Source organism: Carcharodon carcharias, chromosome 12, assembly GCF_017639515.1.
Source record: "Carcharodon carcharias isolate sCarCar2 chromosome 12, sCarCar2.pri, whole genome shotgun sequence".
Lineage (NCBI taxonomy): Eukaryota > Metazoa > Chordata > Chondrichthyes > Lamniformes > Lamnidae > Carcharodon > Carcharodon carcharias.
In genome coordinates, this window is record NC_054478.1 from 127,219,525 (window position 1) to 127,244,420 (window position 24,896).

A 24,896-nucleotide genomic window follows, 5' to 3' on the forward strand; every position below is an offset into this window, starting at 1 on the left:
CACAGAGTTTAATTCCTCCCAAGTCGGCATTTCCACTTTCTCAGCTGCTGACTATTATTAACTTGTTTCCTTTGATATTATTGTCATCAGCTGACCTTAATCTATCACCCTTGTCTAGTACAATAAGCATTTTGGAGCTCGAGGTATCCTAAACATTTGGACAAGTGACTTACAAAGCTATTTCTGAAGCTGTGAATACCTTCCAGTTGGAGAAATAACTCCATTTAGCTGCCTGCTCACAACAATGCTCCAACGCTCCATACTCCCGACTGTTTGCCATGCCTCAGTCCACTTTGATGCTTCATACTTTACCACTCTGACAACTGCTTCTAACCAAAGCAGCGCATCTCCTGCAAAAAGCAGAGTGCGACAGGAGATATTTAGCACCGGGTTATGCACCATCTCACCAATATACACCATCTGTGAATTCAGTTCATCCAGAACTCACTATTTCCTAACTCGCACCAAGTCCTGTTCACTCATCCCCGTTGTGCTTGCTAACCCACACTGGTTCCCGGTCCAGAAATGCAACAAATTTTAAATTCTCATTCTTGTGTTCAAATCTTTCCTCCCCTCATGATCCCTATAGCCTCCAACAAGCTTATAACTCTCCAGGATCTCCGTACTCCTCCGATTTCATTCTTGTGTATCTCTGATCAGCTTCAACCACCACTCTCTGCACCTCGCTACCTCTCTCTCTCTCCTTTAAGCTGCTTATTAAACCCTATCCCTTTAACCAAACATTTGGGTCTCCCTCGAGGGCTTGGTGTCAAATTTGGCCTTGCCACACTCCTGTGAATTGCCTTGGTACGGTTTACTATGTTAAAGCTGATATATAATTGAAAGTAGCTGTTGTTTGTTACTACAGAATTAACTGCAGATTTCTCACCCCTCCTCCTCTTTCAGGAATGTTTGTTTTTTATTTCAAAAGTAATTGGTCCCAGTTTAAAACACAAACGCTTACTGTGTATCTTCCTCCTGGGAGAAAAAGTGGGTGTGATGACAGTAACTTGCACATTTCCACACCTGTTCTACGTGCTATTCCCATTTTGCATACATACAGGCACATTCATTGGTCCAAATGTTCCAAAGTCTGGAAGGGAAGGGGCCACCCCTTACACCACATAATATGGAATTTCATTGATCAGAAGTAAAAAAGAAACGATAAAATCAGTTTCAAAATTCATTTTTCTTTTAACTTGAAAGGAGCCCTAATTATCTCAGAGATAAAGTGCACAATGCATGTCAGCCATGGCTAATTTGTTACTACTCTTGCCTCTGAGTCCCGAAGGTTAAAGTCCAACTCCAGGATCATAAACACTAAAATACTGGCTGACACTCCAGTGCAATATTGAGGGAGTGCTGCACTGTTGAGGTGTCTTTTTTCACATAAGATGATGAACCAAGGCCCTGTGTGCTCTTTACTGGAAGATTCTACACTACTAGTTTGGAGTTATCCCCAGTGACCTGACCAATATTTAACCCTCAATCAACATCACTAAAGATAGATTATATGGTCATTATCACATTGCTGTTCATGGGAGCTTGTTGTGTGCAAACTGGTTGCTGTGATTCCTATGTAACAGCAGTGGCTTCACTTCAGAAATGCTATCATGGTTGTTAAGCGCTTGGGGACCTCCTGAGGTTGTGAAAGGTGCTACATAAATGCAAGTCTTTCTTTATACTGAGCTACATGAGCCAGGAGGATCACAGGTTCAAGCCCAAGTATATGACCATGCTGACTTACTATAAATATTTTAAACATTGTAAGTTCTGGGGTGAGTAAATTATCAATGGCTCCCAAGAATAAAATAGCAAAGGGGCTTCCTGGGTGAACTTATAACTCCATTTACATTACATTGGTATTTCAATTTTTCCAGGCTTCAGGAAGTGCTGGACTCAATTTAGGGAGGCCCATTCCACACCCACCTCAGAGAGTACTCCCCACCCCAACCCAAGCTCACTTGTGTTCTGCTCCCAGGCATAACTTTATTTTCAAAACAAAAACAGAATTACCTGGAAAAACTCAGCAGGTCTGGCAGCATCGACGGAAAAGGAGACTTAGTTCTGTTGAAGGGTCATGAGGACTCGAAACGTCAACTCTTTTCTTCTCCGCCGATGCTGCCAGACCTGCTGAGTTTTTCCAGGTAATTCTGTTTTTGTTTTATAACTTTACTTTCGTTCTTTCATATATCTGATAGATGTTTGTGTAGAATATTTGTCAAATGTCAGGGAAATCTCATACAGATTGTCATAAGGCTTATGAGAGACCAGTTGGGATGTAATTCGCTCAAAGAAATCAAGGGCCTATTCCTTCTGGATCCGTATTGATGATGCTAATTAAGTTATTAGCTATCTTCAAGTTTACATCTGATAATTGATTCAATTATTTTACACTGGATGGAGGACTAATGAGTCTATAGTTGTCTGAATACTCCGTTTGGAATATGGGCATCACATTGGCCTGTTTCCAAGTTACTGGAACCTCCCTAGTGGAAACCTGGTGAAGCTACAACTCAAGACGACTTGTGTGCCAAACTGTGTAAGCAGCATGCAATAGACAGAGCTAAGCAATCCCACAACCAATGGATCAGATCTAAGCTCTGCAGTCTTACCGCATCCAGTTGTGAATGGTGGTGGACAATTAAACAACTCACTGGAGGATGAAGTTCCACAAATATCCCTATCCTCAATGATAGGGGAGCCCAGCACAACAGTGCAAAGGATAAGGCTGAAGCATTTGCAACAATCTTCAGCCAGAAGTGCCGAGTAGATGATCCATCTCAGCCTCCTCCAGAGGTCCCCAACATCACAGATGCCAGTCTTCAGCCAATTTGATTCGCTCCATGTGATATTAAGAAACAGCTGAAGGCATCGGATAGTGTAAAGGCTTTGGGCCCTGACAACATTCCGGCAATAATACTGAAGACTTGTGCTCCACAACATGCTGAGCCCCTAACCAAGCTCTTCCAGTACAGTTACAACACTGGCATCTATGCGGCTATATGAAAATCTGCCCAGGCATGTCCCATCCACAAAAAGCAAGACAAATTAAACCTGACCAATTATTGCCCCCTACTCTCGAACATCAGCAAAGTAATGGAAGGGGTTATCAACAGTGTGATTAAGCGGCACTTGCATAGCAATAAACTGCTCACTGATGCTCAGTTTGGATTCCGCCAAGGCTACCCAGTTCCTGACCTAATTAAAGCCTTGTCTCAAGCATGGACAAAAGAGCTGAACTCCAGATGTGAGGTAAGAGTGACTGCCCTTGACATCAAGGCTGCATTTGACCAAGTGTGGCATCAAGGAGCCTTAGCAAAATGGGAGTCAATGGGAATCAGGGGAAAACTCTCCGCTGGTTGGAGTCATACCTAGCACAAAGGAGGATGGTTGTGGTTGTTGGAGGTCAATCATCTCAGCTCCAGGGCATCACTACAGGAGTTCCTCAGGGTAGTGCCCTAGGCCCAACCATCATCAGCTGCTTTATCAATGGCATAGGCCGTGCATGTGCCAGCCCCTTTAAGTTATCAACTGCAGCTGTGCAAAAACATTCAAAAGAGCTACACACTTAAATAAATCATCCTCATGCTCAGAAAAAAAAATTAGGGGAGCATTGGTGGGACTCTAAGAGTAAGGAAGTCTTGCTGCAATCATACACTGCTTTGGTGAACCCACACCTGGAGTACTGTGTACAGTCTTGCTCTCCTTATCAAAGGAGAGACTGAGAGACTGGTTGACTCCAATGAGGAGAGATTGAGCAGGTTGAGCCTATATTCTCTGGAGTTTCGAAGAATGAGAGGTGATGTAATTGAAATTTATAAGATTCTGAGGGGCCTTGACAGGATAGTTGCTGAGAGGCTGTTTCCCCCGGCTGGAGAGTCTAGAACTAGGGGACATAGGGCTGGATTTTCATCCTCAAGTGGGAAGCTAGAAGCGGGGAAATTCCCAGCTTGGCCCACCCACCATGGGAGAAAGTCCCCACAAAGGCGGGATTTTCATTGCCAGAGGGGCTGGTGTGGGCTGGAGTCAGGCCAGCAAACCCAGGAAAGGGGTGGGAGGGGCTGGTGTGGGCTGGAGTCAGGCCAGCAAACACAGGGAAGGGGTCAAAGGAGCTGGTGTGGGCTGGAGTCAGGTCAGCAAACACAGGGAAGGGGTCAAAGGGGCTGGTGTGGGCTGGAGTCAGGCCAGCTGACCCAGGAAAGGGGTCAAAGGGGCTGGTGTGGGCTGGAGTCAGGCCAGCTGACCCAGGAAAGGGGTCAAAGGGGCTGGTGTGGGCTGGAGTCAGGCCAGCTGACCCAGGAAAGGGGTCAAAGGGGCTGGTGTGGGCTGGAGTCAGGCCAGCTGACCCAGGAAAGGGGTCGGATGCAGCCACAGTGGGTGTTACATGCCAATGCAGGCTGTTTCAAAGGCTCAGCTCAGTGCTATGGGACTTCATTCTCATTAAAATAAAAACAAAAAGGCCCTCCAACCCTTCACCCCCACACACACTCCCCATACATGCCACCTCATGCCCACCACCCATCCCCTGTGACCCTTCATGCCTCCATGCCAAGATGTTCCCCTCAAGCCACCGCCTCCCCATGGCAGTTATAATAAAAAGGGAAAGGCCCTCTAGCTCTCACCCCCCCACACAGTCCCCATGCATGCCATCCCCATGGACCCTCATGCCCCTAATGCCAATCTATGGCACTCCATGCCCAATGGCTATGCCTATTCTATACATTGTGTAGAACCAATGAATGCTATAGTGACAGTAGGATGCGTAAAGAAAAAAAACTTAAAAACAATTCATTCATTACTTTCCATTATGTTAAAAGAAAGCAATTTCACTACAAGTGTCAGTCATCCAGGTCCTTTAAAATATCAATAGCAGAAACCTCAAGCCCTAGAAATTACTTAATGTTGCGTAAATAAACATTGTGAAATTGACAGCATAGATCAGATAGCAGAGCTGTCAATCATGCATTTTATTTCTCTGGGCCTCAGGTGTTTTAAAACTCTGATGGATGTCTGGGATCTCTGCCAAGCGTATGTAATAAGGCTTGTGAATCTTTGGAATTCTCTACCACAAAGAGCTGTGGATGCTCAGTCGCTGAGTATATGCAAGATTAAAATGGATAGATTTTTGGATTCTAAGATATGCAACTGATACTTGCACAGGAATCTGGAATTGAGGTGGAAGATCAGCCACAATTTTACTGAATGGAAAAGCAGGTTCAACAGGCTGTATCACCTGCTGCTTTTATTTCTTTTGTTCTCATGTTATGCATTCTTATTCTGGTTGACCAAACCCAAACCAGCCCTCTCTGCCATAGCAGTAGCCTTTACTAATATAGTATGCAATGCACTGCCAGCTCATAATGAACGTGTACTTCATGGTTGTTATATTAAAGGACCAGGACACTGTTTAATGACTGAACAGCAGGCTTTGTGCAGCTGAATTTCTAGCCCATACATCTTTACTGGTGAAAGAACAGGAAGAAACGGTCATAAAAAGAGAAATGGATGATGGAATTTATACAAAGAGCTTTAAATATAACAGGTAGGATATTGATTAGGCCACAGTTGAGGTAGTCCATTATGGGAAGGATATTCAAGTCAAGGGAGAGGTACAATGATGATTCATCGGAAAGATTCAAGAAATGAAAGGTTCTAGTTATGAAGAAAATGGAACAGACAAAATTAATGGAGACTAGCAGAGGGTTTCAAAGTAATTTTAGAGAGTAAGTGGTGAAGGACTGTTAGCAGAACATGGAAGACTGTACCACAGGGGGCTATTGAGGCAGAGACTATCACTTAAATGGGAATTGGTTATGTACTGGAAAATAAAGACTGTAAAAGGATAAAGGGCAGGAAAGGGCAGGAAATTTGGATTAGAATGGATAGCTCCAGTCAAAGGGCTGCTACTGGGTAATCCATTTCCCTACTCATTGCTCTGCAATTCTCTTATTTTCAAATATATATCCAATGCCCCCTTGAAAGTTATTATTGAATCTGATTCCGCTAGCTCTTCAGCCAGTGCATTCCAGATTATAACAACTCACTGCATAAAAAAAAACCTCACCTCCTCTCTGGTTCCTTTTTAAAAATCTGTGACCTCTGGTTAGCAACTCTACTGTCAGTTACCATTTTCAGCTACTCCAATTTACCATGGTATCCATTCAGCCTTAATATCTAATATCTGCCCAGACAAATGTGAGTATTGGTTAAGCAAAGGTGTCAATTCTGGCTCAGCTGGTAGCATTCTTGCCTCTAAGTCACTAGGTTTTGGGTTCAAGTACCTGGGCCAGGGCCTAATTGCATCAAACTGGGGAGGTGGTGGTGTAGTGGTATTGTCACTGGACTAGTAATCCAGGTATCCTGGGGACCTGGGTTCGCAGATGGTGAAATATGAATTCAGTAAAAGAATCTGGAATTAAATAAATGATGACCATGAAACCATTGTCGATTGTTGTAAAAACCCATCTGGTTCACTAATATCCTTTAGTGAAGGGAAGGAAATCTGCTGTCCTTACTCTTGAGCCACAGCAATATGATTGACTCTTAAATGCCCTCTGAAGTGGCCTAACAAGCCACTCAGTTCTCAAGGGCAATTAGGAATGGGCAATAAATGCTGGCCCAGCCAGTGATGCCCAAATCCCATGAATGAATAAAAAAAATCTAGGCTGCCCCTTCAGTTCAGTACTGAGAGAGCACTGCACTGGTGGTGGTGCTGTCTTTTGGATGTTAAACCAAAATGCTGTCTGTCCTCTGGGATGGACATAAAAGATACCACGTCACTATTCTGAAGAAGAGCAGGGGAATTATCAGTGTCTCGGCCAATATTTATCCCTCAACTAACATCACAAAAACAGAATATCTGGTCATTGTCACATCTGGAGTCTTTTAAGTTAAACCAATCAAACCAAATCAACAAAATGAGGACAAATCAAGCACAGCCCCTAATTCAGGTCAGCTGTAAAACTAAAGACAAAATTTAAAGGAAACTTACAACTTTAAACCAAAATGTGATTAAGGGGGTCAATAAAGCACCCCGGTCCCCGCGGCGCCCACCGGGCACGGAAGGCCTCGAGAGTGCCGGAGACACCGCGTGCTCCCTCTCCAAAGACACTCGGCCGCGAACGTAGCAGCGGAAGAGGGACAAACAATCGGGCGGGACTCCCCCGTCAATCGCCCGCTGCCTAGACCTGTTAATGGCCAACTTGGCCAGGCCCAGGAGCAGGTTCACGAGGAGGTCCTCCTCCTTCCCGACCCCCTTCCGCACCGGGTGCCCATAGATCAGGAGCGTGGGGCTGAAGTGCAAACAAAACATTAATAAAAGGTTTTTCAAATAACTAAAAAGGGAGTGCAGCCTACCACACCCTATATATGCATGGTCCACGGACTCCACAAGACCACAAAAAAGGCAAGTGTCCCGGGAGTCCGTGAACCTACACGTTTTCTGATTGTAAGGGACTGCTGCATGCAACACCCTCCAACCCAGGTCCCCGATAGAAAGGGGGAGGACACCTCCGTAGAGGGCCTCCCATCGGGGGCCTCCACCGCTGGACGGCAACAAGGCACGCCAGGGCGTGTCCGGGCGGCAGACAAGGGCGAGCAAATGGAAGGTGTGCAGCAGCAGTCCGTACAAAAAACTCCTCCGCGCCGTGCTAAATGGCACAGAGGGCATGTCCCCGAGGCGGCTCATATTGCGGGGCACCAGCACCCGAGGGAGGGTTCGGGGCTTGGGACCAATGTGGAATTCCGTCCGAACAGGGGAACGCTCAGACGGAAGACCACCGCACACCTGGCCACCTCAAGACCTAAAATGACATCGGGTCCGAGCACAACCGTCCTTAGGTCTTGGATGACATCGGCTGCGACCTGGACACTCACAGACGTGCGACGCACCAACTCCTGCGGGAGCATCCAGCCCAGTCCTCCACCACCCAGCACGTCCCTGATCCTGGTCACCCCTGCGGCCACAGCCCTCCTCTCCGCCAACCATTGAAAAGGCCGGAGGGGCGGATTCCTGAGCAGCGGCTCTCTGACGATAGCCACTACTCCTGACGGGGGAGAGCTGCGTCGCGAAGCAACCATATTCCAGACTTTGATCAGGTCCTGGTAAAAGACGGGCAACGCCTGCAAGGAGCCACCGAGGCCCCTCTGCTCTATAAACAGGAGCTGCACGTCATCACATCTGGTCATTACATGAGCTTGCTGTGTGCAAAGTGACTGCTATGATTCCTACATTATAACCGTAACTACACTTTAAAAGAACTTCATTGGCTGTAAAATGCTTTGAGATGTCTGGAGGTTGGGAAAAAGCACTATATAAATGCAAGTTTGTTTTTATGCTTCATGATCTGTTGCCATGACAGAACATGGTGAGCAGCCAGTCTCTGCTGTTTATCAGTCTGTATCTGCTTGTAACTAATATACTATTGAGGAGCATATATAATACTACATGATGCACCATGATGATGTGTCATATGCCATATATATATAATGATATATGACATTTTTAAGCTCTCGTCACATAGGCAGGTGCTACTTATTACAGAAAGTTTAATTAATTATGCAGTGGATTACCAATGAGTGGAACCACCTTTTCATCTCACTCATATAGTCTTTGGCCAAAAAGGATGTAGTAATGATCTTCAAAGCATTTACCCTTTAATGATAGAAAATTTAATGGTGCTAAAATTATGTAAGATAGTTACTGTTAATTGAACATTTTGTAAATGGTGCCTGATTACAATGAACATGCACTGGCCAGATGTAATGCAATTGAGACAAGCTGAAGCACAGTGCTGTTTTATTTGTCTCCTGTTGTACTGTAAATTCAGCTGGCATCTTTGAATAGATTTCACATTAGCGGGATGTTGTCGTGCTCAGCTTAATTACACCTTCGCCAAACTAACTGTGAAAACCGTATCATCCGATTATATTCATTAGTAATACATTATCCTCAGTTAGGAGCTGCTCCGACAACGATGTGGCTGGCACATGTGTGTGGTGAAGCTCTGCTTGCTAGCATAGCACTTTAATCATTTTCAACTAGGAGCTAAATGAACCTCCAGCTAAGTACTCCAACTTCATTTGAAACACCTCGTTCTTTTGTTTCATTGACACCTCCAGCACAATCAATAACTGTCACCTCCCTTGTTTCCATTACTGTACTCGCTATATTAATCAGGAGCTACATGCCATCGACTTACGTCCATGAATTCGACATTCGCCTTGGGACCTGTTCTCTCACGGAGGATCTTAATGGCCACAGGAATCTTCACCGTCTCTCCCTCTGGGACCCAGATGCCCTGATGAAGATGGAAAACATCATCTCAGGGAAATACTTCGCACGAACAAACTGCTCCCATCACAAATGGCTCTAGCTGGGGGAGCTTTGCCTCAGCTGTCAGAAGTTAACAACAACAAAAAATCTACGAGTGTAATAGATTTAAACAGATCAGCCCACATTAAGAAGAACTGACTGTGCGTGCGGTTCTTAGGCCTTACATCATAATTTTCGAAGGCAGCTTGAGGCAGAGGGAATCGCAAAGTCTCGGTAAAACTGTTAACACTAACAGATAGGAGTTAATGCTCTGAGTTATTATGACAGAGCACAACAGCACTACTCACTTTGTAGACCGTCCCAAATGCACCAGAACCAAGAATCTTGATTCGTTTCAGTTCAGTCTCCTTGAGGATCCTAAGCTGCGCTTGATTAGGTGCAGCACCACTGGGGGTTAGAGGCTCCACCAACTGAAGACAAAAAGGAAAGGAAAACAGAAATTGCTTGAGGGAGTAAGTGATATATTCGACAACGCTGCCCTCCTGTTCCAGATCAATGTGATGTAACTTCGATGGGAACCACGTGCCCTTAATGACATGAACTGAACCATCTCAATTTAACAGTAGAGTGGTGTAACTGGCAACAGTGTCTATTCTAAAGCATGACAGACATAACTCCACATTGTGGGGATAACAACTTGCCTTCTCATAGGGTGGAAGAAAGGACAGATAGAATGACAGAAAGGTTGATGGTGCAAGGCCAAAGGAGTGATAATGGGACAAGAACAAAATATATGTGCAAAGGAAGTGTGAATGGCAGGATCATCTGAAAGCGAGAAAAGGAAGTAAGAGAGAAACAAGCAAGAAAAAAAACCAAACCAGCAAAGAAGAATGAAACAGAATGATGGCAACAGTTATGATCTGAGCTTGTTGAACTCAATGTTGAGCCCAGAAGACTGTACAGCACCAAGTCAAAAAATGAGATGTTGTACCTCAAGCTTGCATTGAGCTTCAATGAAACACTGCAGGAGGCCAAGAACAGAAAGGTCAGAGTGGGAGCAAGGTGGAAAATGAACATGACAGGCATCTGGAAGTTTGGGGTCATGCCTGTCGACGGAGGAAGGTAATTTGCAAAGTGGCCTGCGTTTGCTCTCCCCATTGTAAAGGTTGTAAGAGGCAATTACAATATTCTAACTTGAAAGAAGTACATGTACATCACTGTCTCATCTGGAAGGTGTGTTTGGGGCCTTGATTGGAGAGAAGGAAGGAGGTAAAAGGGCTGATGTTGCATCTCTTTTGATTGCTTGGGAAGGGGCCATAGGAAGGAGGTGACTGAGGAATGGACTGGCATATCATGGAGAGACTGGTCCCTTCAGAATGTTGAAAGGGGAGGGGAGAGGAAGATGTGTTTGGTGGAGGCTTCACATTGGAGGTGGCAGAAAATGTGGAGGATGTTCCGTTGAATATGAAGGCTGGTGGGTGCAAGGTGAGGACAATCCTGGTTCTGGGAGGGAGGGGAAGGGGTGAGAGCAGAGTATGTGAAATAGAACGGACATGGTTGAGGGTTTGAGGGTCCTTCAGTCATCAGCTGAGGAAAAAGGACGACATATTGGAAACGCTAATATGGAAGATTGCATCGTCAGAAAATATATGAAGGAGATGGAGAAACTGGGAGTCCTTACAGAAACTGAGTTGTGAGAAAGTGTAGTCAAAGTAGGAGTCAGTGGGCTTGTTGTTAATATTGCTTGGTAAGCTATTCCCAGAAATGGAGACAGAGAAGTAAAGGAAGAGAAGGGAAAGGAAGAGTTGGAAATGGACCATGTGAAGGTGAGAGAAGGGTGAGTTGTTGCAATTTTCCAATTCAGAGCAAGAGCAAGAAACAGCACCTGTAAAGTCATCAATGTGCTGGAAAAAGACAGATAGAGCTAGGATCCATGAGGATACCCATGACAACACCTTGATTTGGAGAAAGTGAGTGGAGTTAAATTAGAAGTTGTTCAATGTGAGAACAAGTTCAGCCACACAGAGGAGGGTGATGGTGGATAGAGACTGGCTGGGCCTCTGTTCATGGAAGAAACAGACTGTCTTGGTGGGAGATGGAGGTGCAGAGGAATTGGATATCCATGGCGAAGGGGAGACCGTTAGGGTCAAGAAAACTGAAAAGGTTAAAGAGACAGAGGGCATGGGAAGAGTCACAGATGTAAATGGAAAGAGACTAGAGGGAATAATGAATGTTATTTGTGGCCTCAGCATTATCAATGAGTGTGTCACACTCATCTAACTACCTAATCTGTTTCTTTCTAAATAGGCTCAGTGTGCCATGCATAACACTACCTCCCTCACTATTGGAGCCATGATAGCTGTGGTGGCTTGACTGAGACAACAGAGACAATGGGTTAAAATTAATTCCTTGTTGGCTTATTTTGAAGAATGAGCAACCTGGGGTAGGGACTGAGAGCAGATGGTTCTTTGTTGACTGGTATTGTCACTGGACTAGTAATCCAGCGACCCAGGGTAATGCTCTAGGGACCTGGGTTAGAGTTCCACTATGGCAGATGTTGAAATTTGAACTGAATTTTAAAAAAACCTGGAATTAAAAGTCTGATGATGACCATGACACCATTGCCAATTGCCATAAAAACCCATCTGGTTCACTAATGTCCTACAGGGAAAGAAATCTGCCGTCCTTACCCGGTCTGGCCTACATGTGATGCCAGACCCTCTGTTAAAAATGCCCTCTGAACAAGGGCAATTACAAATAAGAAAATCATCAAGCTACTGTTGATAGAGGAATGGCATGTATTCATGGCCTAAACAACCAATGAGGAAGAAACATTACTGTTTCCTAATTACCTGATGGGCACTTAACTGATTATGAATTACCTGCTTTAAATTCAAGGTTTGCAATTGTAAGGATCAGGAGTTTAGACTGCTAATTGATCGGAATGCACATTGCATAACCCGTTGTAAACTCAGGTTCAACTAAGCTGACCCACAGGGCCTTGGGCTGGTGACTAAATGCGAGGGGCAGAATGGTGCATGAGAAACCAAAGTGAACTTTCTAACTCTTAAAACTGGCCAAAAGATTTCCATTTGCCAGAGAAAGCTTATTTCAATATTTCATTATTTATCTTGGCCATTTTTTAAAAATGCACTTGGAGAATTTTAAAACAAAATGGTCTCTGCAAAATAGATCCTTTTAGTCCATTTTACCTCAGTTTCCAAAAACCGTCGCATGGCCCGTTTCTTCTTGATGCGCTTCCTCCTCACGTACACAGCAAACACCAGGGCCACAATGACCACAATGAAGAGCCCACCAATCACGCCAGCTGCAATCAGAGGGGTCCTGCCAATCAAAACAACAGAATAGGGGAACAGCAAGGGTCAGCAGGGGCCAAAACGGTGAAGGGAAAATGTGTTTGAAATGTTCACAAAAAGAAAACTGAAAGCACGTCCATTCACCCTCAACCAGTCACACCATGCCGAAAACAGGGAACAAACTGCGTTAAGGAACTTGTAGGAATCAGAGGGAAGTGCCCTGAGGGACTCCATGATCAACGTTATGTGCATAGCCATTGGGCGGTGTTAGAATTCCCAGCACGGAAACTCATTTGGGATGTAGCAATTATCTTGTCAAAATGCTTTGACCACCATTAAAAATCCCGAAAATGCCAACTGGTGCATTCTAATTCCATTTATCTATCATGAAAGATTATTTATTTATTCATCTTTGATCAAAGTTTTACTTCTTGACTGAATTATTTTCTTTATTCAAAATACACACACAGACACACACACACACAGACACACACACACACAGACACACACACCAATTATAAAGGAAACTTTGATTTTCAAGGTTGTGGGTTAGCGTTGCTGCACTTGGGACTGGATAGAGATGTCAGGTTTGAGATAAGACTTAAAAAGCATTTTGCAATTACAACCAAACAGGGCTTGTAAGGATTGCAAAGGAAGAGAGAGGGAAAGCAGCACAGAGCATATTTCTGTCTTGACAAATGAACAGTAATTATAATGAATGCTTCAACTCTTTCCGAAGGGTCTTCCTTCGATCCAAGAAGCCCCTTGAGAAATCTGGATTAGGTAGATGAAACAGGGCTGGTGTGAGATAGTGCTGTGAAGGAATGCACCACCTCCAGTCATGCAAATCCCACTCGCTCACAAAGTCAAGCTCATCAGATTCTGTTTTTAATTAGAAATATCCATCATTGTAATCCAATTTTATTACCAGAGGGGGCAAAAAGGAAAGCATCTAAACTCAGACAACAAGAATAACAACAGAGGAAGCAACGATCAAAGGCACCTACCTACTACAAGTGGGGCGTTGACAATTCACAAAGAGAAGTTTAATAAATTAGATTAGAAACAAAGATCAAATTAATATTTTTCTTTGCAATTCTAAATATGTGAATTGACAAACTGAATAAAATTTCCTTTCCATCCACACTCCTTCCTTTACAATGTTTTCACAAAGGAGGGCAAGGAAATGACAAGTGTTCCTAATTTCTAATTCTGATGTAGAAATTGACAGGCAGATGAGTCAGGAAGCAGATTGCTGCATTTCTAGTCAAGGCAGAAGGTGAGTGGGCTGTGAGAGACTGAGGGGAGGGGTAAGGATGACAGTTAAGAGTTGATGCAGCATCATAGATATTCCATTTTTTAAATTTATTACGCTAACCACTGTTAAAAAGTACTGGTAAACAACGTATAATGGCATTTTCACGCATTCTTCCCTACATTTTGCTACTTCACATTATACTATTTCTTCAGTTATTAAAATTCATCTCATCGTTTATGGTTACGCAGGCGAGGTCAGAAACCACATCTAGCTAGTACACAAAAAATGGATTAGAAGTATTGCTCTCAAGGGAGGATCATTAATAGACTGGCCTTCCAGGATGGAGGATCATTAATAGACTGGCCTGTGTGGGGTGAGGATCATTAATAGACTGGCCTGCCTGGTGGAAGGATCAATAATAGACTGGCCTGTGTGGAGTGAGGATCATCAATAGACTGGCCTGTCTGAAGGGAGGATCAGTATTAGACCGGCCTGTCTGGTGGGAGGATCATTAATAGACTGGTCTGTCTGGAGGGAGGACCATTAGTAGGCTGAAACAAAAACAAAAATTGCTGGGAAAACTCAGCAGGTCTGACAGCATCTGTGGAGAGAGAAACAGAGTTAACATTTCGAGTCCATATGACTCCTCTTCAGAACTAAAGAGAAGTAGAAATATGTGCTGAAATTTATACTGTTTAAGGGGGGTGGGACAGGTGAAGTGGACAGAAGGCCAGAGGTAGGTGGAGGTAAAGGAGAGATTGCAAAAGATGTCATAAACAAAAGGTCAAAGGGGTGTTGATGATGGTGATACTGGCTAAAGGAGGTACTAATGGTGACAATAGGAGTAAAATGCAGAATGAGCAACTGACAGATGGCCCTGGGGGTGGGGGGTGGGAGGAGGGGACGCTGTGGGAAAAAAAAGATCGAAATAGGCTAAAATGTGGGGATAAAACAATGAATGGAAATAAATTTTAAAAATAATAACAGGAATAGCTGGGGAAAATATATATACATGAAAATTTTAAAAATACTGAAAAATGGGGATCAAAAAAAGGGTTGAGGATGGAGGAGAGAGTTCATGACCTGATGTTGTTGAACTCAATGTTAAGTCCAGAAGTCTGTAAAGTGCCTAATCGGAAGATGAGGTGCTGTTCCTCCAGTTTGCGTTGAGCTTCACTGGACCATTGTAGCAGGCCAAGGACGGACATGTGGGTATGAGAGCAGGGTGGTGTGTTGAAATGGCAAGTGACAGGGAGGTCTGGGTCATGCTTGCGGACAGACCAAAGGTGTTCTGCAAAGTGGTCACCCAGTCTACGTTTGGTCTTTCCAATGTAGAGGAAACCGCATTGGGAGCAGCGAATGCAGTAGACTAAATTGAGGGAAGTGCAAGTGAAATGCTGCTTCACTTGAAAGGAGCGTTTGGGCCCTTGGGCGGTGAGGAGGGGGGAAGTAAAGGGGCAAGTGTTGCACCTTCTGCGATTGCATGGGAGGGGGTTGAGGTGTAGGGGGTGATGGAGGAGTGGACCTGCGTTTCCCAAAGGGAACGGTCCCTATTACGTCACCATTAGTACCTCCTTAAGCCAGTATCACCACCATCAACACCCCTTTGACCTTTTGTTTATGAGATCTTTTGCAATCTCTCCTTTGCCTCCACCAATCACTGGCCTTGAATCCAGCTTCACCTGTCCCACCCTCTTTAACAGTATATATTTCACCGCATCTTTACTTCTCTTCAGATCCGAAGAAGAGTCATACGGACTCGAAACATTAACTCTGTCTTTCCCTCCATAGATGCTGTCAGACCTGCTGAGTTTTTCCAGCAATTTTTGTTTTTGTTTCAGATTTCCAGCATTCGCAGTATTTTGCTTTTATCATTAATAGGCTGGCCTGCCTGCAAGGAGGATCGTTAGTAGATTGGCCTGTCTGGATAGAGTATCATTAATAGACTAGCATGTCTGGACAGAGGATCATTGATAGACTGGTCTGTCTGGACAGAGAATCATTGATAGACTGGTCTGTCTGGAGCGAGGATCATTAATAGACTGGCCCGTCTGGAAGGAAGATCATTAATATATTGGCCTGTCTGGGAGAAGGATCATTAATAGACTGGCCTGTCTAGACAGAGGATCATTAATAGACTGGCCTGTCTGGACAAAGTATCATTAATAGACTTGCCTGCCTGGACAGACGATCTTTAACAGACTGGCCTGTCTGAACAGCATATCATTAATAAAATCACAGAATCATGGTGCAGAAGAGGCCCTTCGGCCCATCGAGTCTGTACTGACATGTGAGAAACACCTGACCTACCTACCTAATCCCATTTAGCAGCATTTGGCCCATAGTTTCGAGTGTTATGACGTGCCAAGTGCTCATCCAGGTACTTTGTAAAGGATGTGAGGCAACCCGCCTCCACCACCCTCCCAGGCAGTGCATTCCAGACTGTCACCACCCTCTGGGTAAAAATGTTTTTCCTCACATCCCCCCTAGACCTCCTGCCCTCACCTTGAACTTATGTCCCCTCGTGACTGACCCTTCAACTAAGCAGAACAGCTGCTTCCTATCCAACCTGTCCATGCCCCTCATAATCTTGTACGCCTCGATCAGGTTGCCCTTCAGTCTTCTCTAGACTTGCCTATTTGGACAGAAGATCTTTAACAGACTGGCCTGTCTGGACAGTGTACCATTAATAGACTGGCATGTCTGGACAGAGAATCATTAGTAGACTGCCCTGTCTGGAGCAAGGATCTTCAATAGACTGGCCTGTCTGGAAGGAGGATCATTAATTGACTGGCTTGTCTGGACAGAGGATCATTAATAGGCTGGCCTGTCTGGACAGAAGATCATTGATAGACTGGCCTGTCTGGACAGAGAATCATTAATAGACTGGCATATCCACAGCCTCAATTGCAATGACCTATTAAGCAGGATTAAGCACTGATGGACTGGCCCATTGAGTGTGAAATCAGTCAAAAGCCTCAATAATGGTGCTGTCTAGTCAGCTTGTTTCTAACAGTTGGAATTCTCCAATAGAATGCCTGTTATCACCGATTTCACAGCAACGCTAAATGACAGTGCACATTACCATGTCATATTTCCTGGCGCAGAGCTGCAATTACTGTGACAAATATTTGATGTTTTAATGAGCCTCCACTAAGGAGGTTTACGATTAATCTGGTAAGCTGTGTGCATTTCTATGCTTGTCACAGAGACACACTTGTAACTAGTTCATTATTTGGGTAATTATGAACATCTTTCCAATTCCTCTCTCCTCTCCTGGAATAATTGGAGTTCAGTTCATGAAGTGTCCATCGCCCTTCTCCAGGTGGACACTGTTTATGGTTGAAGCTCGACACTGAGGAAATGAAACACAATGCAAGAAGCACCTTCATCCAGATGTCCACTTATATGCACACCCGGTGTGGATAGGAAGAGGGAGGGAGGAGGACCTCCTCGTAAGCCTGTTCCTGGACCTGGCCAAAGTGACCATTAACAGGTCCAGGCAGCAGGTGGTCAAGGGGGTCGTCCGACTGACTGTCTCCCCCTCTTCCATGGCTATGTTCATGGCACGGTGCCCTTGGAGATGAAGCAAGCGGTACAATCGAGGCCTTCTGTGACCACTGGGCACCACTGGGACTCGGGTGCATTATTGACTCCGAAAATCACATTTTGGTTTGATCTTTGTAAGTTTCCTTTGTGTTTTGTCTCTTTGTTGCAGTTTCCCTTTAAGAAGCTGCCCCGTTTATTTGTTCAGTTGACCTTATGTGAATTTGTTGATTTGTCCCTTTTTTACTATTGGTTTAATTAAAAGAGCATTTACGCAGGGTAACTAAATTGCCAGCAGCCGACGGAATAGTGGTGCCAATTCTCTTGGTTTTCCTTGGAGTTTTCAGGAATTGAAGATTATTGTCCAGGTCGTTGCTAAGAAAAACCCAGGGGAAAAGTAAAAGGATAGGGGAATTTAAAAATTAATTATGTATCATGTATTTTGTTCATGTTCTTTGAACGTTAGTTTTTATTAGTTGTAAAAACACACCGGTATATGAAAAAGGATAGCTTGGCTCTTTAATCAAGAATCAACCAATTGTGTATTGTTGAGTCTGTTCATTTCCAACTGAATGTTGGTGCAAGATGGACATGTCAGGCAACCAATGGCTTGATTTTGGAAGCAGGGATTGTAGGCAAGTTATCATGGCCGGGATTTTCCATTCCTGTTCACGGTGAGTGACATGTCGTGCAGGGTTGGAAAATATTGCGAGAAGGCTAAAAATCAGTTTTATGTTGTCATAAAAGCAGTTTGCGGCTATATGCTCCAGCCGTCAATGGCAGGGTGTGTTTCTCGCCACGGCATGTCAGGAACATCATTTCAATATATTTGCATCGCATTATAAGGACTCCATGCCGGAATCATCCCCCATGCTGGATCATCAGGGCATGTCAGCGTGCAATTAGAATGACTTGTTTCACAATGGTATATAAGCAACCTGCACATCGCTCATGACTTCTAGGTTTGTTTGCCTACCTTGCATCACCCACGCAGCACTTACGGTAATCAGCACCAGGCTTCATGGCATCACAACACTTTCAGAGTGGTGTCACAGGCAAGACTCCTCCTACCAGACAAGCAATAAGGCGGGGTGGCTTTTAAGGGGCTGCAGGGCCAGGGCTGCAGTGGGGAAGGGAGGACTGGCCTGAGTCATGGGAAGGGGCTGCAAGGCTAGGGCTGTACTGGGGGTTACGAGTGGGGAAGGTTGCACTCAGGCACATGACCGGGTGGAGGATGCGGGATTAGTGTCCTCAGTGCCAGGATGGGGAGAGAGAATGTTGCAGAAGGACATACGCCACTTGGGGCCAGAATGGGAGGATCGCTGAGTGAAGAAGCACTTCAGTTTACATTGTTGAGCTTACAAAGGCTCTCCTTGTCCCAGTCCAGGGAGGGGGAGGGCATGTCAGGCCAGTTGTGCTAGCATGTTATGCGCAGGGCGTGGTCATAACATCACACGCCTCAGTCAATGGGGGTTTCTGGAATCATAATGGGCTGCAGCTGGCACAGTCAGGGGAGGTATCTGCTGCCTACAGATGGGGTAAGGGCATTGTGGGCGTATCCAAGGGTGTGGGGGTTTGGGGTATGGTTAACTGTGTAAGTGGCCTCAAGATAGGGAAGGATGAGGTCCAAATGGGGCATAGGCACATCCACTTCAAAATGTTCAAGGGCTAACAAATGGATATGAACCTAAATCATGATGGGATCAAGGAATACAGGAAGAGGATTGAGAGTCTGTGAGGGAGGGAAACCTGAACATTAAGCTCCTCCGAGACGATGGAAGGGGTTTCCATACTCAGACAGGGAGGGTCCAAGCTGGTCTGGTAGTGAGAGTTCTGCACCACCATCTTCCAATTTGCAGTGATGACGCAGTACAAAATTAAAATGAGGAGAAGCACTACTAGTGAGGGCTCTGCAGGCAGATTGGAGGGCAGGTGCATGCACTCAGGGGAGACCAAGTAAAGGGGCACCCAAATGAACTGTGCATTCCCAAATGAGGAGAGATGCAGAGCTGAGACATGTTAGGAGCCTTTCAATGACAATGCAGGGAATCAGCAAAGTGAAGCAATGACACACATTTATGCAAGACTAATCCAGCAATGTGGCACTAATCAATCTCCTTGTTTTAACCCCTTTTTCACAGCATGGAAATTCCCCAGAGCAATAACTCACTCTAGAGCAACTGGGTGAGTGGACAAGTCTCAAAAGCCTGTTAGAATTGTGGCGCTGGATGGTTCACAGAAGAGAAGCCTCAGGCCCCCCTCAAATAATCTCATTTCCTGAGTAAACATTTACTCTCATATTTATTCCAAAAAGTGCAGTCTCTGAGTGAAGTGAATGAGGATCCCAGTGCCTGGACTGAAAGCAGCACATTCAAGCACCTGGCTACAGCAATGTCATAGCAGTCAGTCACGTACAGGAGGTGGGGGGAGCACTATGAAACGCACCCCACACTGGCCATCATTTCAGGGGCGAGTAGTTGCTGATTCGGGAACAAAGCCCTTAAAACCACATTCATTGACGAGTCATTGACAGAAAGACCTTTGGAGACTAATGCTGACTGTTGTCTGTTTCTCATTGATACTGCAAAGAGGAGACCATCTGGAAGATGGAGCTTGGATTTATTGCTGCCTGCACAATTGCACACAGGCAGAGAGAATAAGGAGAAGATTGTGATGGAGGTGCCTGGTTCACCAGAGGGAGGAGCAAAACCCTCAAGACAAAGGGCCAGCAGGGCCCGTCTGGACACAGAGAATGAGACTCACAGAAACCTCATGCATAGGTGGCTCACAAGACTGAGGGTGTACGGACCTCGTATGTCTTATCTGCAGATGAGCAAAAACCAGTGTCGCCAACAGTTCTATATGTCCAGGGATCTGGTGACTCATATTTGCCACATTCTCTAGGAATCAGCTCATGGGGACTGGGAGGGCAACCATTGTCAGTGGCTGTGACAGTAATGGCCACTCCAAACACCTACGTCGGTGGCTCCTTCCAGGGGTCCTTTGTGGGATCTCTCAAGCATCCACGTACAAATGTATACAACAGCTCACAGACACCCTTTTTGCCAAGGCCCACAACTATGTCAACTTCAACAGAGGTCAAGCAATCCAGGAAGCCAATGCACTGGGCTTTGTTGAGACTTCCGGATTCCCACAGGTGCAGGGTGCCATTGACTGCACTCAAGACGCTATAAAAGCTCCCTCATAACAGGTACTGCAAATCATAAGCTGGAAAAGCTACCACTCACTCCATGCGTAGATTGTCTGCGACCATGAGAAATTTATCATGCAGGTTTGTGCCAGATTCCCAGGAAGCATCTGCAGATTCTGGACATTTTCGAGGGACCATACAGGATCCATGGTGGCTCCTCGGTGACAAAGCGTATCTGCAAAGGACGTGGCTGATGTTGCCCATGCAGCTGCCTAAGACTCCTGCAGAGAGCAGTTACAACAAGGCTCATGCTGCTAGCCGAACATTGGTGGGGCACACCTTAGGGATCTTAAAGAGGCATCCTTATCATTTACACTCTCCATCTGCCTTTACGCAGGACAAGCTCACACACAATTGGAGGGAGAGGACTCCAACTGGGGGGGGTGGGGGGGGGGTGGAGTGGCCAAAATCAAGGTCCTCACTCCCATTGAGAATCAAGCCATTGAGCTGGTCAGATAGGACATGGACAGTGCCTGCACCGACAATGAGGTGGACAGCGCACACTCAGGTGAGGATCCTGCACCAGCTCATCCCTCAGACAACCATACAGTGAGTGTCTTGTCCTGTTTTAGAGTCCTTAGCTAGCATCCTCCAGAGGGCCGAGACCAACAGGGCCCCAGCCTGCTTTGGCTGTCTTGCTGTGAGGGAGGTGCACCCTCCTCGGCCTGTGGAGGTGGACGTGATGGGGTCACAGGAAGAGGGGTTGAGATCAGCCAGACAGTCCCAGAGTCTCCTTGGTGGATAGCCCCAGGGTGTCCATCTGCTTGTCCTCCTCCCTGTGGGTGCCAAAGGGCCCCTGACTGACTCTTTGAGCAGAAGGGGCAGCTGGAGTGACATCAAGATGCCCCATCCCACTCTCGTGTAGCCATTGATGGATGCTACCAAGGACTAGAGCAATGGAGTGCAGCTCCTGCAGCAGTGCAGGACCAATATCTTGGACCAAGGTCTCCATGACAGCTGCCATCCTACCAGTGTTGGCCTCAGTGCATTGGCATGCCAGCGCTATCACCTCAGATTGTAGGCGGATGGACTCCTCCATCCTGCGTTGCAATGTGAGGTATGAAGCTGACGTCCCTTCCTGATGATTGTCGCTGCTGCTCCATCAACTGATTTAGTACCAAGTCTGGAGGCTCATCATCAGATTTGGAATCAGAAGAATCCTGGCCTCCAGCAATCCTCTGAGTGCCGGCAACCTCAGATGTACCTGCCTCCGCCTGTTGTGGACCAGATTCTGCGCTGTGCTCACCAGATTGTGACTCCAAGCCTGCTGTAGAACTAGGTCCCACTGAGGTGTGTGTCACTTGCAGGTGGGGGGGGTGTGAGTGAGCGCTGTGAAAGGTCTTCAATGGTGCTTTCCTTTGGTACCTCATCCGAGATGTCGTCAGGGCTGGAGCTGAGGGCCTGGCTTGTGGATGCCCTTAGTTGCTTTTCAGAGGTGGCTATGAAAGAAAGGAAAGATAATTAGTGCATGGCATGTGACTCTAAAACAGGACAAGACACTCACTGTATGGTTGTCTGAGGGATGAGCTGGTGCAGGATCCTCACCTGAGTGTGCGCTGTCCACCTCACTGTCGGTGCAGGCACTGTCCATGTCCTATCTGATCAGCTCAATGGCTCGATTCTCAATGGGAGTGAGGACCTTGATTTCGGCCAGTCTACACGCACCCCCCCCCCGCCAAGTTTGAGTCCTCTCCCTCCAATTGTGTGTGAGCTTGTCCTGCGTAAAGGCAGATGGAGAGTGTAAAAAGGACACTTGCCAGGGCAAATGATAAGGATGCCTACCAGGTGTGGGTAGTGAGTGCTGCCATGGACGGGAGGATGATGGAAACTGCAGAGGAAATGGAATCAAATAGAAATGTGAGGGTGTGTGTGAGAGAGTGAGTGGTGATGTCCCTTGAGCTGGCAGTGTGTGAGATACCAGTGAATGTGTGATGGGCTGGTGAATGTGTGAGTTGAGACTATTCAGATGGTTGAATTACCCTGGTGGCACGGACAAGATCATTTATCCCCTTTCTGCAATGGGTGGCTGACCGCTTCTGTGCTGTGTTGGCACTGCCCACCGCTGCCACCGCCCCCCCAAGCCAGAGTGGTAAGGTCAGTGGACCTCCTCCAGCCATCACGGGGGTAGTGGGCATCGCAGCAGGACTCGACTGCATCCAGCAGATGTTCCAGGGAGGCATCACTGAATTTTGGAGCAGCTATATTTTTCCCTTTGGGAGCCATGTCTTCTGTCGAGCAGTCATGGGCTGCTGACAATAAAAAAGCTATGCACGGGTGCCGTTTAAATATAGCGCCTTGAGTGAGGAAACGGCGAACTGACAGCAGGGCAGCCAAATCAGAGGCCACCCGTCAGCTATCCAGCATGTTTCCCGTGCATGCGTATTTAATGAGGTGGGAAGCGGACAATATGGTGTGAAAATCCGCCATTGAGGCCGGCGGATAGAGTGCTTTGTTTCATACCTGCTGCTGCACTTAGTGCAACAAGGGGAAAATCCCGGCCCATGTAAATACATTCACCTCGAGTTCAACCCTAGATCAGAGTGAGGGATACATTTGAATGCTGCAATAGTTGGGAGATAGGATGGGCAAACCCATGCCCAGGATGTTACAGTTGTGAGGTTTATAAGGTTGTTATGCTTTGGGACTGTGTCTTTATTTTAAGGTAAAATGATTAGGGGGATGTGTCCTGTTCTGAAGTCAGTCTGAGAGCAAGCCTGGGTGGGTTGATTGTTAGAGATTAAAGATGACCCTTATTGTTTTACTAGGGAAAAGGTGCAAGGTGTTGGAGACAATGGCAGTAGCCTGTATGCTAACAGCGGATAGGCCGTGGGTCTCCAAAGTCCCAGAAAAGTGTTGAGAATGTTGGGTTGTGCTTTAAACAGTCCGTTTACTTTCAAAGTAAAAGAGAGTTGGGCTCTCAAGGATAGCGAATCAGCATTTATACCTGGATACAAGGCTCATATAATTCATATTGCCACGAACGTAGACTTTGAGAGGGGAAGGGTTTCTAAGATATCCCTGAAAACTCACATAAACAGGCAGTCTGAGAGTGAGCAGCTAGAGTAGTTAGAAGCCAGAAGTCTCTATGGTTCACCATGCAAGAATGCAATTGAGAGCTCACATTTGGTTTGGAAAGACTGAGTTTATAAGGAGTCAAAACAAGATTGGCAGATTCACCCATGCTATGCTAAAGGTAAAATCTCTAATGAAGACCCTAGCAGTGAAAGACAGTTCCAGGAATATAAGTTCCCAGGCTGAGAAAAGAAAAGAACAGAAGTAAATCCTCAGGAGCTAAGAGTTACCTTGTACTGGTTCCATTACAGTGTAAAGTAGATCTGTGGAGTGTGTTTCCAGTTGTATGGGAAAATATTCTATTTTGAGGTTTAAAATATAAGTTGCTTACAAAGATAGTGTTTAGCCAGCATTTAATAATGGGGTACCAACTCTCAGGGAAATAAATAAGGACACTTTGCCATGGAGACTATACTGCCTGGGAGGTAGGAGGGGTGGTGTTGGTGAACTGTGGGAACAAGAGGGGAGGTGGGGTTGGGTGGTGGAGTGGGGGTGACGAACCTGTGAGGGAGGGGGGGGGGGCCACCATGGGCTGCGTGCTGTGCACGCACGAAAATTAGGGATCAAAGATGCAGGACAAACAATGTCTTGGCAACACTTATCCCAGGACACAGGATAATCGCCTCCAATACAGAACACTTGGTCACCCTGGCCAAGAGTGCTTTTAGTCTTTTGTTACAGTAAAAGTTTTAAAATGTGAAATCGTGTGTCAAACTTTCAGCTATTAACTAGAATTTCAAATTTGTTTAGAAAGTTATCAGTCTTTACGGAGATCATAACAGGGACATGGGTCAGAAACTTGGCTTAAAGAGACATTGACACAGATCTGCCCTCTGCAAGTTCTCCATTAACTTCTGTGAGAACACAGAGCATAGCACTGAAATCTTGCGCTTTTGATTGAAAGGTGAGAAGTCTGTCTGTACAAGTCTGTTCCTGCCCAAGAAAAGAGATTGGCATTTATAGAGCAACTCATTGCTTCTTTCAGAAATGTCTCATTGCACATTACATACAATGAGTTACTTCTGATATGAATGATTTTTATTATGTTGCCAAACTCCCTCTGAGAGCCAGCATAGACATGATGGGCCAAATGGCTTCCTTCTGTGCTGTAACCATTCTATGATTGTATGATTCCATAACATAGTAGTTAGTCATAGAATGATGCAGTGCAGAAACAGGCCCTTTTGACCCACTGTGCCTGTGCCGGCTCTTTGA

At 45.7% G+C, this 24,896-nt stretch overlaps 1 protein-coding gene across 1 annotated transcript in view; it reads right to left on the reverse strand.

Annotated features, from left to right (window-relative positions):
• LOC121285134 (receptor tyrosine-protein kinase erbB-4-like) overlaps window positions 1–24,896 on the reverse strand; it is a 1,067,779-nt gene that overhangs the window by 301,339 nt on the left and 741,544 nt on the right. Inside the window, exons 17-19 of the mRNA XM_041201314.1 lie at window positions 12,490–12,622; window positions 9,625–9,747; window positions 9,204–9,302 (exon numbers count right to left, since the gene is read on the reverse strand). Coding sequence (XP_041057248.1) covers window positions 9,204–9,302; window positions 9,625–9,747; window positions 12,490–12,622 — 355 coding nt within the window. The remainder of the gene's footprint in view (window positions 1–9,203; window positions 9,303–9,624; window positions 9,748–12,489; window positions 12,623–24,896) is intronic.